Source organism: Eupeodes corollae, chromosome 1 (assembly GCF_945859685.1).
Source record: "Eupeodes corollae chromosome 1, idEupCoro1.1, whole genome shotgun sequence".
In the NCBI taxonomy this organism is placed as follows: Eukaryota; Metazoa; Arthropoda; class Insecta; order Diptera; family Syrphidae; genus Eupeodes; species Eupeodes corollae.
The window spans coordinates 213974745-213990298 of NC_079147.1; the positions used below are offsets into that span (position 1 = coordinate 213974745).

The 15554-nt window shown below is 36.0% G+C and overlaps 1 protein-coding gene across 1 annotated transcript in view; it reads left to right on the forward strand.

Moving 5' to 3' along the window:
- The window catches only part of LOC129948564 (toll-like receptor 4), a 141064-nt gene extending 127777 nt beyond the window's left edge, over positions 1-13287 (forward strand). Inside the window, exon 3 of the mRNA XM_056059670.1 lies at positions 11609-13287. Coding sequence (XP_055915645.1) covers positions 11624-12805 — 1182 coding nt within the window. The 5' untranslated portion in view covers positions 11609-11623 and the 3' untranslated portion in view covers positions 12806-13287. The remainder of the gene's footprint in view (positions 1-11608) is intronic.
- The last annotated feature ends 2267 nt before the right edge of the window (positions 13288-15554 follow it).

Genomic DNA, 15554 nt, shown 5'->3' on the forward strand with positions numbered 1-15554 from the left:
AGTTATATAGCTACATATATCTATAACCCGTATCCCAGGAAAAACAAATTTTATGTTTCTCTCTTGATTTTCCTTTGTTTTTATTTTTATTTTGGCATACGCTTGTTTAAGCTGAATGTTTATTTATGGACCATCAGCATCTGTAGATGACAAAATATAATGTTCCAACATACATACACATATATGTATATTCAAAAATAAGGGAAGAAAAAAGGTATGGGACCCTATTCCCGACATAACACAACAAAAACAACAATAACAAAAATTTTAAGAATACAAAATAAATTTCACAGCCACTTCGTTCTTTATGATCTTTCTGAATTTTTATTATTTTCTTTTATTTTATGTGTGTTATTTTCTTTTCGTTCGCTTTTCCACCGACCGTGGTGTAGCCCCATTTACAAAAAAAAAAGAAAATTAAAGAAAAAACTATCAACAAATAAATAAAAGGGGTGGAAGTGGGCGTGTGTGTTGTATGCAGTAACAGCATTATTATTTCGGTAAAATGAGAGAGACAAAAATCACGATTCAAATATTCACATGTAGGGGGGGTTTGTGGGGTAAGATAGCAAGATGTTTGTTTTATTTTGGTCCAGAGTTATTCAGAGGCAATTTTTTTTTTATTTTTTTATTTTTCATTGTCTCACAATTTATGTGGTCTTCTTGTCATTTATTATTTATTTATTTTTCATGCTCTGTGTGCTTGTTACCGTTAAGGAATGCAAATATTCTAGCAGCGACGAAATAAAAACTTCAAAATGTCTTCAATTCGATATGAATTGATGATGTTTACACCTGTCTGTATCGTAAATCTACTGAATTTCATAGGTACAACTGTTGTATTGGTTTTTGGTTGGATAGTCAACAAAATAACGAAGAACAGCAGTGGTTATCGTTCACAAGCAGCACACCGTCAAAAATGATGTATCTGTGTCAATAATATAGTCAAAGGCCGATCTGAAGTTAAATTGATTTAGTTTTGTGACTTGAAATTAAACCAAGCCAAATTAAGATTAATGCGAACTTCTCGAGATGCTTTGTCTGTCAGTCAGTTATGGTCCAACAGTGTTGAAATTTGTGAAAATGAATGTACTTAGCAAGCTTGAATGCAAATTCGAAATTCTTGACTTTAATCGATCGGAAGCTAGAGCAGACTGGAAAATAAGCTAAATTTGTTCGTGTCAAGAGAATTTCGGTAGTGCCTCTTCCAGTAGGTAAGGGCATTCCACGGTACCCTCTGATATCACTGTCTACAAAATATAGTTTTTTGTTCTGCTGCATAAACAAAACAATACATTTTCAAAGGATTAAGATGAAGGCAATCAAAAACGGTTTTTAAGGCTAAGTTAAAACACCACATATCCCTTAACAATTAATTGTAAGATTATTTTGCAAATTCAAGTTTAAAAAGTTTAAATCATATCTGTAATTATTTAGTTTCTAGAAATTCTTATTAGTTATTACTCTTTATTTAACTCTTAATGCATTTTTGAGGAATTTTGAGTTAAACGCTTTATTTATTTATTACTTTGGAATTAATTTTTAGTGCTGAAGAATGGTATAAGATAAAAAGTCAATAAATTAAAATATTCTCAAAATCGAAACTAGCGTAGATTTTAGCCGTTGTCGTACTAATTTAAACAGGGTCATTCAATTCGTGGTTTCAATTTCTCAAACTCATTTGTCATTTGAGCTGTCATATTAATAGTTGCGATAATGCATCGGTTAACAATCAAATAACGCGTTAAAATTATTACAAATAATTATATACAATAGTGGTAATACAAACGCAGTAACTCATTGTGATCATAGTCGTCATAATAAACCGTCTACGCAAGCAATAGGTACAGTTATGAAGAAAATTAAAAGAGTTAGGAAGCGTCACGTATGTGTTAATTCCTTCGGATTTTCGTAATGCACGCTCAGTCAAAAACATTGCTGATGCTGATCCAGCCTTTTCGATTTCTTGGAATTAACAGGAGTTGAAAGCTGTATGTTGTATGTGTAACCCATAATCTTCTCTGTGATAAATTGACGACCCTATTTAGCTTCTCTGACACAACTAAAAAACTTATTTAATCATATTTGAACAAAAGTATGAAGGCCGTGTCTTGTAATGATAGAATTTCCTCGTTCCTCCCTGTTAATAATGGTGTTTCGCAAGGATCAATCCTTGGACCCTTACTGTTTTCATGATCTGCCTTCTGTTTTGTCTTACTGTCAGTTTCATATTTATGCAGATGATGTCCAATTAAATACTATTTTTCCTGAGATGATGCTTAAGGATGCAATATCTTAAATGAAGATTGATTTACAGTCTATATATGATTGGTCGACATGGAACGGACTTAAACTAAATCCTGAAAAAAAAACGAAAACTCTTCTAATTTCAATAAACAAACCAAAGCCAGATAATTTCCCTCCCGTTATGTTGAATAATTGTATTATTGAATATGTTGCCCAAGTTAGAAATTTAGGTTTGGTCTTTACCAACAAGTTATAACTTTGAATAACCATGTCGATACAGTTGTGTCAAAGATTTATGCTTCACTTAGATGACTATCTGTTACTAGATGCGTACTACCTACCAATATTAAATTAAAGCTGGTAAAAGCACTTGTCCTACCTATGATAACATACTGAGCTGTTTGCTGATCTTGAATCTCAATCAGCTCACAAACTAAAGGTGGCTTATAATGCAATTACTACTTACTACTTACGGTTGCGCTACAGTCCTGTGTGCACTAGGGACTCACCCAACAAACTTCTCCATCTAGCTCGGTCCCTAGCTAGATGTCTCCAGTTTCGCGCTCCAAGTTGGGTGAGGTCACCTTCCACTTGTGCGCGCCACCTGATCCGCGGTCTTCCTCTACTGCGCTGTCCTGTGGGTGTGGATTCGAAGACTTTCCATGCTTCTGCACCGTATATATAGGACGGGGATGATAAGGGTCTTATATCGCAACACTTTCCAAAAAAAAATAGCGGTTATTCTGCGTTGGATCTCAGCACTGGTGTTGTTTTCTGGTTTACAGCAGAGCCTTCGTAGACGAAGTCCTTGACTACCTCAAAATTACTTCTGTCGCTGGTGACGTTTTGACCAAGACGTCAGTGTTGTATGTCCTTTCTTGACGACAGCATGTACTTTGTTTTGCCCTCATTAACCGTTAAACCCATTTTTGCCGCCTCTGCCTCAATACTCACAAAAGACCCATTGACATCACGCTGAGTTCTTCCGATTATGTCAATGTCATCAGCATATGCTAGTAATTGGACAGACTTTTGAAAGATAGTGCCTCTTGTGTTGACGCGGCAGCTCTGCACTATTTTTTCAAGCACGATGTTAACAAAATCACATGACAGCGGATCACCTTGTCTAAAACATTTGTTGATATCGAAAGGTTCTGTGAAGTTGTTTCCAATTTTTACACAAACAACGAGTTTGGCAGGGATGCCAAAACTAGATATGGCTCTATACAGCTCGTCCCTGTAGATGCTGTCATATGCGGCCTTGAAATCGATGAAAAGATGGTGGGTGTCAATTTGGTGTTCTTGAGTTGTTTCCAGGATCTGCCATAATCTGAATATTTGATCAACTGTGGACTTTCCTGGTCTAAAACCACACTGATAAGGGCCTATCAGGTTGTTGACGATGGGCTTTAGAAATTCACACATTACGGCTGAGAAGATTTTATAGGTGTTAAGTAGACTGATTCCTCTATAGTTGGTGCAGTTTAGAGGGTCTCCTTCTTTCAGGATCGGGCAAACTATACTGAGGTTCCATTCATCGGGCATGCTTTCTTCCGACCATATGTTACAGATAAATTGGTGCATGCTCCTAACCAACTTATCTCCAGCTGCTTTAAAGAGCTCGGCATTCAAGTCATCCGCTCCAGCGGCTTTATTAGACTTCATCTTAGATATGGCAATCTTTACTTCGTCTAAGTCGGGAGGATGGGATTGTTGGCTTTCGTAGTCTATGTTGAATGGATCATCCTGCCTGACAGCGGAATTCGGTTCGTAATCGCCGCTATACAGTTTGAGAAGTGGTCCTTCCATATCCTCAGCATTGACTGCGGTTCCACTATGATGTTTCCACTTTCGTCTTTGCAGCTTTCGGTTCTAGGTTTATGTACCTGTGAATTTCGTTTCATCTGTTCATAAAACTTTCTAACTTTATTCCTGCTTTTAAACCTCTCAACATCTTCGACCGCACGCTTCTCATGCCCTCTCTTATTTTTCCTTCTGAGAAGTCGGCGTTCCTATCGCCTCTTCTGCTCATAGAGCTCATGAGCAGCTCTTGTCTTTTTATGCAGCTCCGCTTTTCGTGCTTGTTGTTTGGCTGCATTTGCCTGCCGACATTCCTCATCAAACCAGGGGTTCCTTGTTTGTGGCTGTTTGAAACCCAGCACATCAGAGGCGGCTTCTCTGATTGCATCTTGGCAATGTTGACACTGGTTTTCGATACATTGTGTTGGCGCCAGAGAACTTCGAGCGATGTTACTTGTAACTTTAGTTTTATCGACAACAAAAAGTAAAAAAAAAAACAGATATGACACCAATCGATCTACTTTACAAGATAACGTAAAACAAATTGAAATGTATTTTTCATTTTCATATTGATATATCTCTTTTATTTTTTACATTGTCTCGAAAAATGGAAAACCCTTTTATGTTTGAAGTTGTTGTTGTTTGTAGTTTCTGTTTAGACCCTATTGGGTTGGATGAAAGGTGGTAGGTGGGTTACCTATACTTGTTTTGGGTTTTGTTGGGATTCTGTTACATCGTTTTCAAGTTATCAACATATTTCTATATACATATATAAGAATTTCAATTCTTTATGGATTTGTTTTTTTTTTTTTTTTGAATACGTCTAGTCGTGTGATGGAGCGATATCCATAAGTAAGCTATCAAATGGAGGAATTTTATTTTTTATTTTAAACGAAAGAGGTTATCGATATCAACATATCGATTACAAAACGATTATTTTGGTTTTATTTTATTTTTTGGTTTGAGAGAAGCAAAAGTCAAATGATATAGGTTAGGATTTAATTTAAATCGATATCTAACAAAGCCGCTGGAGCGATGGCTTGAATTCCGAACTCTTCAAATCAGCTGGAGATAATTTGTTTAGGAGCATGCACCAACTTATCTGTAAAATATGGTCGTAAAAAAGCATATTGAAAAATGGAGACATTTTTCCTTACCAGCACTTACAAAATCTTTTCTACCGTAATATGTGAACGTTTACCAGCCATCGTCAACTTATCAGTGTGGTTGTAGACCAGGTAACTCCAAAGTCGATCAAATATTCACATAACTGTAGGGTCAGGAAAAACCCAAAGAACATTAAATTGACACCCACTAAGTCTTTATCGATTTCAAGGCCGCATATGACAGAATCTGCAGGGACGGGCTGTATAGTCATGTCTAATTTTGGCATCCCTACCAAACTCGTTTGTTTGTGTAGAATGACCATGGAGAATTCGCGCTGCTCCATAAAAGTTGGAAACAACTTTATAGAACCCTCTGATATCATAAAAAAGCTTTAGATAATGTGATGTGCTATTATGCGATTTCTTTAACATCCTCCCTGAAAGAATAGTGCAGAGCTTCCACGTTAACGCTAGAAGCACTATCTTCCAAAAGTCTGTCCAATTTCTGAGCTATGACGATGACATTGATATAATCGGAGAGACTCATCGTGATATCAATAGGGCTATCGTGAGTATTTAGGAAAAGGCAAAAAGCTGTTAATAAAAACAAAGCAAAACTAAGAAAGCAAATGACTAGTCAAGCCCTCTCTCGAACGACCAAATTGTCACTATATAAAGCTCTCATCATCCCTGTCTTGCTATACTGTGCAGAAGCATGGTCTATGACAAAAGCGGATGAAAGCACCTTGGGTCGTTTCGAGAGAAAAGTTCTTCTTGTAATCTACGGTCCCGTATGCATGAAAAGGAAGTGGAGAAGAAGATGGAATGATGATCTGTACGGGCAGTAGAGTAAGACCGCTAGTTAGATGGCGCACGGGTTCCCTCACCCAACTGGAGACATCTATCTAAGGACCCAACTAGATGAAAAAAATGTTTTTTTTTGAGGCTAAGTTAAAACACAACAATTACCTAAAATAACTTATACGATAAATCATATAAAGGCTACTTATAGGTATCATTTTTATTCATCATTAAAAATTTTGTTTCAAGATTGAAAAGCGATTAGGAAAGTTAACTTTATTACTTTAAATAGTAAAATGAAGGTTATGAGTTGTAGAATTCTTTTAGTAAAACAAATGCTTTATTTTACCCAGACATTTTCTCTTAGTTAATTTTTAGTTCCACAGAAAGATTTCCATTTTTTTATTCCCAACTGTCATTCAATGCTTGGTTCTAATCAGGAAATGTTGTTTCCAATCAGGAAATATTAATACAACGGCAGGCATTTTAAATAAAAGCTAAAACCTGTCAAAAAAATTCAAATGATTGTTTCAATGATGAAAACCAATGAAAACTCCTTAGATGAGACATGGGAAATCAAAAAGTTATAAATATTGTGTATGGGAGCGGGTCAAAATGCTAGGGCCCTACTATGTAAATCCATTCTACTTTTGATTCTATTCAAAACTCATTTCCGATTCTACTTTCAAATGGTACTACAGCTGTCAACAAAATAATAGCAGCGCTATTTTTTTCTCATTTCTTTTTGTTATATCTTCTTTGTTATTGCTTTTTTCTCTCTAACTTTAGCTTTTTCTGAAACTCTTATTCTATGCTTTCATTATCACCATCAATCATATCAATATGCATTATATCAATAAAATAACGGCCCTTTGTTTAAAAAATTGCAAATTTTGGACACACAAAATAATAGCAGCGTTAATGCATAAAATAGTTGAAATCAATAAAATAAAGTATAATTCAACTAAAAAAGTTAACAAACAGTGAGTATTTTCTGCAAATATCATTTTCTGTTATTTTGCGAGTTTTTTTGTTAAATTTATTAGACAGTGGGAGGAGAAAAACATTGCAGTCAAGAGCTACGCCAAATCATACGCCAAATGAGGAGCGCCGGACAATAGTACAGGCAAATCGAAAAAATTTGAACGTTTCTGCAAAGCTGATCCATAATGCCATCAATTTTGTGGAAAAAGTGGAAACCAGAGGTCGGAAACGCAAATTAGAGGACGGGGACCATAGGCAAATAGTCAAAATGTCAAAGAAAGACCCCTTTAAATCAGCTGTGGAGATAAACTAAGAGCTCGAACTCAATGTGAGCAATGAGACAGTGCGTCGCACTCTTCGCACAGCTAATTTGAAGGCATGCCACCCAAGAAGACAGCCACTTCTCTCCAAACGTCCTCTGGTTCAACGCCTTGCTTTTGCAAAAAGTATGGTGGTTGGACACGAGAGAAGTGGCGGAACGTCTTGTTTTCAGACGAAAGCAAAATCGTTTTTTTTGGTGGCACTGGGTCTAGAAATTTTGTTTGGCGTCCACCGAACACAGAGTTCCAGCCAAAATACACCATGAAAACAGTCAAGCATGGAGGCAGCAAAATTATGGTTTGGAATTGTTTTTCGTACAATGGTGTTGGGCCCATAAAAAAAATTGATGGCATTATGGATCAACATGCGTATGTCCAAATTTTGGAGAAAGTGATGCTGCTTTACGCTGAAGAAGACATGCCTCTCAGATGGGTCTTCCAGCAAGACAATGACCTAAAGTACACAAAGCCGTAGTGCGAAAGAGTGGTTCCCGCGTAAGGATATACAGCTCTTAGATTGGCCAGCGCAATCTCCAGACCTGAATCCCATTGAGCATTTGTGGGGGATGTTAAACGTGGAGTTGGCAAGCACAACCCCAAAAATCAGGCAGAATTGTGGACTGTACAAAGTGCGTGGAGGGGAATACCCATAGAGCGGTGCATTAAACTGGTGACTTCAATACCATGAAGATGTGGTGATGTTATGAAAGTGAAGGGTTATTGTACAAAATATTAATATGTTAAATAAATTATATTAATTATAAAATTTGATGAAATTATTGAATAAATGTTAATTTTTTGAATATTTATAAAACTGCTGCTATTATTTTGTGTGTCCAAAATTTGCAATTTTTTAAACAAAGGGCCGTTATTTTATTGATATAATGCATATTGATATGATTGATGGTGATAATGAAAGCATAGAATAAGAGTTTCAGAAAAAGCTAAAGTTAGAGAGAAAAAAGCAATAACAAAGAAGATATGATAAAACGAAATGAGAAAAAAGTAGCGCTGCTATTATTTTGTTGACAGCTGTACGTATGAAAGTAGAATCGGATGTCGGTTATTCTTGTCAACTTGTTTTCAAAAAATTTGATACTTTCGAACGAGTATCGAGTTGATTGACAGTTTTAGAAACAAAAAAGAAAAAAACATCAAATTTTTGGACAAGAATAATTATTACAAAAATAGACTCCGATGGAATCTGGTTTAATTTGCAAGGAAATTGAACGCAGAAGAATAAGAGATAATTTCAAAATAATGGTGCTGAGTGAGAAAAGATTTGTACATATAAAGGGCAACACTTTTTTAAACAGCTGACTCACGTTTCGTGTTTTGTTGATGCCTTTCAAAATACAGATCGTGCAAGAATTGATACCGAACGACCTCCTGCAAAGTAACATTTTTGGTGAATGGGCTCTATGAAAGTTGGCCAGGATCCACTTTTATACCGAAATTTTGTGCTCTGAAGAAGCTCATTTTTGTCTCAATGGGTAAATAAGCAGAATTGTCGTTTTTGAAGTGAATATCGGCCAGAAGCATTGCAAGAGCTACCAATCCATCCAGAAAAAGTCACAGCTTGGTGCGGGTCATGTGCTGGTGGTATCACTGGACTGCACTTTTTCAAAGAAGATGCGAATCTTAATGTAACTGTAAGGGTTTCAGACCAATGAGCTTGACTTCTTTTGTGCTTAAAACCTTGGAGCGCATTCTTGATTACCATATTAGAGAAATCCTAGTGTGACGACCTCTCGAAAGCTCTCAGCATACTTATCTTAAGGGCAAATCTACGGAGACTGCCCTCCATGAGGTAGCGCGTACTGTAGAAAATACAAACCATTATAAAGAATTTACTCTTGACACCTTTTCTTAGACATAGAAGGTGCTTTTAACAACGTCCTTACAGAATCCATAGAAGAATCGCTCGTTAAGTTCGGTGTAGAAGACTTCATTCGAGAATGGATTATTTCCATGCTCAATGGTAGGAAGATTCGAGCCACTCTAGGCAATACAATCGCAACAAAACACGTGAGTAGGAGAACACCCCAGGGTGGTGTTCTTTCGCCTCTTCTATGGCTTCTGGTCATGTATACAATTCTCTATAAATTAGAGAGATGTGGAGTGAAGGCGGTAGCCTATGCGGATGATTTGGTGCTATTGGTGTCAGGAAAGTACACCTCTGTTATTAGTGAAATCTGGAGTCAGCTTTGAAGAAAGTTAGCAACTGGGCCACGAGTTGTGGACTAGGTTTTAACCAAAGTAAAACTGAAATTTTGCTCTTTACCACCAAAACTAAAGTACCGCCCTTCATGCTACCTCGACTCAACGGTCAAATCCAACCATTGTCTTCCAGTGCAAAATATTTGGGAGTTATACTCGACACTAAACTAAACTGGAAACTACATATTGAAGTACGGGTTAAGAAGGCCTGCAGCTAAACTTTCGGCAAAAAGTGGGGACTTCAGTCGAAGATGATTTTATGGACGTACACAGCCGTAGTACGCCCTATCTTAACATATGGTTCGATGGTGTGGTGGCCTGCTCTTAGCAAAGCCTATAATATTAATAAGCTAAAGAAGGTTCAGAGAACAGCTTGCGTGGGCACCACAGGGGCCATGCGTTTTTGCCCAATGGATGCCTTAAACGTTATTTTGGATCTTCTACCAATCGACCTTTTTATTAAATACATAGTTTCCTGCAGCGCTATTAGGCTGAAGGAATCAAATAGCTGGTTGTCAAAACCTTATGGTCACAGCAACACTACGAAATTAATTCCCTCAGATATTATCTCGGTAGACACTGACTACTGCACTCCTACTTTGAACCTTAGTAAGGGTTTTAAGGTTATTTTCCCATCGAGAGAAGATAGGTTTCGACACAACCATCTTTACTGACGGCTCAAAGATGGAGTGCGGAGTTGGTTCTGGGATCTTTTTTGAGTCCCTAAATGTAGCCAAATCCTTTAAGCTTCCTGACTTTTCTAGCGTTTTTCAGGCTGAACTGCTGGCAATAAGGGAGGCATGTAAGATACTTAAATAAAGCCCAAACCAAAACCGAAATGCGGCTATCTTTACAGACAGTCAGGCAGCTGTCAAAGCCATTAGCTCGGCCATATCCTCATCTAAATTGGTCCAGCAATGTCGCGATGAGCTTGCTAGCCAGAATATTAACCTCGGTGTCACCTTGATCTGGGTTCCGGGCCATAGTGGTATCGTGGGAAATTAACGGGCTGACGAGTTAGCCAGGCAAGGATCGGCCCTTCATAGCTCACTTGTGGAAATGGTTAACATTCCTCTTGGTGCTATGAATTGTAAAATCTTTTCTATCTACCAAACTGAATCAAATCGAAGGTGGAGCAATTTACCCAACTGCATTATATCTAGGAAGATAAGGCCCACCTATAATAAAATCCGTACAAACGATCTTCTGTGCGGTTTGTACCGGACATTGGCCTATAGGAGTTCATGCAGAGAAGTTGGGTATCTCTTACAACACCTTTTGCCGTAGTTGTAGTGACCAAAGAGAAAGTGAAACGATAATAGTTTTCCTCTGCAAATGTCCTGCTTTGGCAAACACTAGAATTAAATGATGATGAGCTATCTGAGACAAAGATTAGAGACCTAATATTTTTTCTCAATGCGACAAAATGGCTCTAACATAATCGCTATGAAGCTTTTCTATAAGTCTTTCCCTTTCTATCACAGGTCAAAGGAGTTTTGGTATCAAAACTGCGCACTACAGCACTAATTGGATCTCAGGCTAGGTTGCCTTGAGATCGCCATTTCTACTACTTGATACATAGAATTTTGAAATACAGTTTTTTGAGATATAGTATATTGATCATACATTATTTTGAGATACAGTATTTTAAATACAGTATTATGATCCATACAGAATTTCGACCCCAACCCAATGTTAATATATCAACTGAACATTGAAGAAAGAGATTATAAATTAAAAAAGAAGGTAAGGTTTTTTTTAAACCTAAATACTGATTAATTGCCAGTAACAAAACCTTGAACCGAAATAATTTATCAACGTATAATTTTGTTCACTTTGCTTATTTACCTTGCAAAAATGTGACGTAAATGACCAACAAGGCTAAAATAGAACATTTAATTGACTTTCCTTTGTTGGCCATTTTAACTTTTCTCAAAGCTGATTACCAATTTTAGGAGAATTCTATAATACACTTAAGTAACACAAATTTAACCAACGCCAATAACTCTTTTTGTACATTGATCCCTCACTATGCCCTATAGCAAAAGTTGATACATTTCTTAGCAATTTCTTCTTTCAATGTTATAGAATGCCAACAATACTAAATGAAAATTTCTTTTCTTTTTCCAGATCACCATACCAAACATGTACCGAATCACAACAAGCACTCTTGTGCTTGCCGTCATTTTCATCAGCTCAACAGTATTTGCCGAAACATGCGGTCCCGAATTTCCCACCCAATGCATATGCGGTCACGAAAACTACGAATCCACGATTCGCTATGTCGTCAATTGCACAAATGCCGGCCTTCAAAATACCAGCGTATTGGAATTTATGCCAGCCGAAGTGGAAATCCTCATTTTCACTGGCAACAACATACCTCAGCTGCCGTGGAATGTATTCGGTACAATAAACGATTACATGTCTTTGACAATTGTCGACATGAGTAACAATCATATTCGAGAAATCCTTGGCAAGTCATATCATCATGTTCAGAATGTCAAACGTCTGATATTGAATCACAACAATTTGAGCATATCAAGGGACGAGGATGAAACTAACCATCATCATCCGAGAGTATTTTCGAATTTCATAAATTTGGAGGCTTTACATTTGACAGATGCATTTGACGATAACACATCGCCACGTCTCAGCGAGGATCTGCACGACATCTTTGTCAATAGCAATTTGGCCAAATTGCAAAAACTCCACTTGGAGCAAAATGAAATAACTCACTTCAAAGATCGCAAAGTGTTCTGTGACCTGCCGAGCTTGCGTGACCTTCATTTGGGTGACAACAATCTAAAGGAGGTGAATTTCGACGTGAAATGCCTTAAGAATCTACGATTTCTCGATTTAGAACGTAACAAATTCGAATACGTGAAAGCCAAGGATTTAAGTCTAATGGACGAATTGGAAAGATCCGGTCGCACTGTCAACCTCATAGTCGACTTCAACCTCAATCCATTTGTTTGTGATTGCAAGATCAGCGTGTTGCACGATTGGATTCTCCAGACAGATGTGACAGTTCGAAATAAAGAGAATCTAATGTGCTACCGCAATCACTTGAAACCCGAACCAATCATGAAAATGCAATACGGCAAGTGTGCAAGTGCAAAGTTGAGAGCCTCAATGACAGGTCACACAATGACCCTCATCTTTCTGCTAATAGTCCTCAGTATGATTCTGATCGCACTTGTCGCAGCTTTGGTTTATGTCAGCAGAGACAGAATAAAATATATGATAACGCCAGTGTTTGATACAGTTTCGAAAAAAGTGCATTATACATCGATCAAAGATGAAGATTGTCCGGAAGTCCATGTCTGAGAATTTGTCCAATACATAAAACCTACGTTATATATACATGCATATATATTTATCAGCAATATATTAATTTAAACATACATATATATATACATATAAACAAAAATGTAAAGCATTAATTTTGCATAAAATGAAATTTAGAATAAGATAAGTTTTTCATTTTTATGAATTTTATAGAGTAAAAGTTTTTCGTTTTATTCAAAATATTATTGTTGGGTTAGCTTTTGTTTTTCTTTTTTAAATGGTTTTAAGATGTTAAACTAAAAAATTCAAAATTTAGATTAAAAAGCATTTATTTTAACACACATATAATTTAAAACACTTTTAGTGTTTCATATAAGACATATCACTTTAATTTAATTTAAGCCATTATTTCATCTTAATTTTATAATGTTTAAGTTTATATGACTAGATACAAGTTAGCTTGTAAACACTGCGGTAAAAAGTAAAACTTATTTTGTTTTAAGCTCTATAACTCTTTCTATGAAACAGGGTGGCACAAAAAGTATACATTTAACTTGAATCCTGACTTAATTTCTATTGTAATGTTTTCATTAATGTGACTTAACTATTTTTTTGATTTTCATTACACTGCATTATTTTGTTGAGAATTTGTTATCATTTCTTCGAAGTTTGTTATCGATCTTCAAAAACCTATCGAAAATGGGGAATTACTTAGCTCATTTCATTATTTGTCTTTATTCATCTGTCAAATCTTTGACAGCCAATTTGGTGTATTCCTAAACGCAGAAAATTTGCGCTGAACGCACTCACAATGCACAATGTCTGCAGTAAACAAAAAGGTCTGACTTAGTCCGATTTTTATGTAAACAGAGTTCATAAACGTCAGAGCAAAATGGCTAACAAACAAATTTTGTTGAACTTGTTTTCTTTTTATTTGCTTACCGAAAAAGAAAAGAAAATTATAATTATTTCTGCAGCAAAACAAATTCAGCTGCACAATCTGCCCGACACGCTGATGACAGTCTGGCGTTTATGAACGGTAGGTACTGCAGTTCGACTAGGTTAGTTCGATCGAAAATCTGACTTTATGAATGCAGATAACGCAGTTCTTAGTTAGGCTGACATTTATGAATACACCCTTTATTTTTATTTACCTACATATTTTGGTCCGTCTCCTAGATGGAGACATTCATAATTCTGTCACTTCCAGAATGTCTGAAGGGAGGAAAATGTCAAACTTAGATGTCAACAATTAAAAAAAGGTACTTGCGAGAGTTTTCCCATATTTTCTTTTTGAGTATTTTCTTTCTCCCTCATCAAGTGCTCGTTTACTTGTTGATTACCAATATCTGTTACTGATGAGCTGTCAAATTGTATGCATGTCAAGCAAAATTAAATAAAAAGTGTGGTTCAATTGATTTTGAAATATTCAATCCATCAAAAAAGTTTTGGGTAGAAGAATTAATGGCAAATTTAACGAGTTATTAATGGGCCAATGAAACTAGTTGCATACTAGTGCACAAATTTGGAACTAAGAAACAGAAAAGTATTCTGACAGATTTTCAACCGACAAAATTAATTGATTTATTTTACCCTATAAAACTAACCATCTTTCGAAACCAATACAACAAGTAGTTTGATAAATTGTAATGGGTGGTTTTTCAGACGTGTTGTTGCAATCCGGCAATGTTTTTTCGAAGTTGGTTTTTTGACAGCTGTCACTTAATTCATACACAGTAGAGTTTGTTCGAAAACAAAACAATGAATTTATTAAAGGAGGTTTTGTGAGCCGCCTTCAAGATCGTGAGAAGTCGAAGAGAATATTCGGCGCGTTATTCCTGACATACCGCAAATATTGGTACAAAATGTAGTCGAAAATTGAACACTTGTCCGAAATCATTTTTAGAACATCAAGGCAAATCCTTAAGGCCCCAACTATAATAGACTTAACCAAAAGTAAGCTTATGTCAAAGCCCAACGAAAAGTTATCAGAAGTTATGGTCAAAACAAAAAGTAACCATAATGGATTCAAGTAACTTAAGCAAATTTGACGTTTGCTTAAGCTCGAGCCATTTAAATGGCTCTTGGGTAATAGCGCGAAAGTTAGCGAAATTTAACGACACTGCGCAGAAAGTCTATTATGGTTAGTGACATATAAGGCTGCGTATTGGTTCGTTCCCTTAAGCTGGCTTAAGCTCGATTAAGGCTATTAAAGTTGGGCCTTTAAGCACCCTCTATAAAATCAGATGTCTAAAAAAACGTCCTCTATATTTGGCTAAAAGTTGTTTTTAAGGAATATAAAATTATGTTATTATTTGATCAAATGATTTGCCTTCAAAATAATACAAGTGCGATTATTTAGATCAAATTTCAGAGAACGCAAAGTAGGTCAATTTCTTTTGGAACTTTTTTACCAAGGCGGAAATTTGAACATTTTTTTCTGAGTATAATGTACTCCTTAAAAATTGTAAGTTAAATTTGTCATGATATAGAAAATAAATCGTTTTAACATGAATTCCCATGGTTTTTAAAAGAAGAAGATTTTGTAGAATTCAAGATTGATGTCGATAGAAACATTCTGGAAAGAATTTACAAATTTTTTGTAGTGAATATTTATTTCAGCATATAAAATTTTAAAGAACCAAATTGGCAACAATTACACTCTTATTTGTGCTTAAGAACCGCGATGTACTTTAATCCATTCAAGAAAAAACTATCTAAAATATTATTTTTAAAAATTAATAAAACATACAGCCATACTAGATTTAATAAATAACACTTAAGTTTT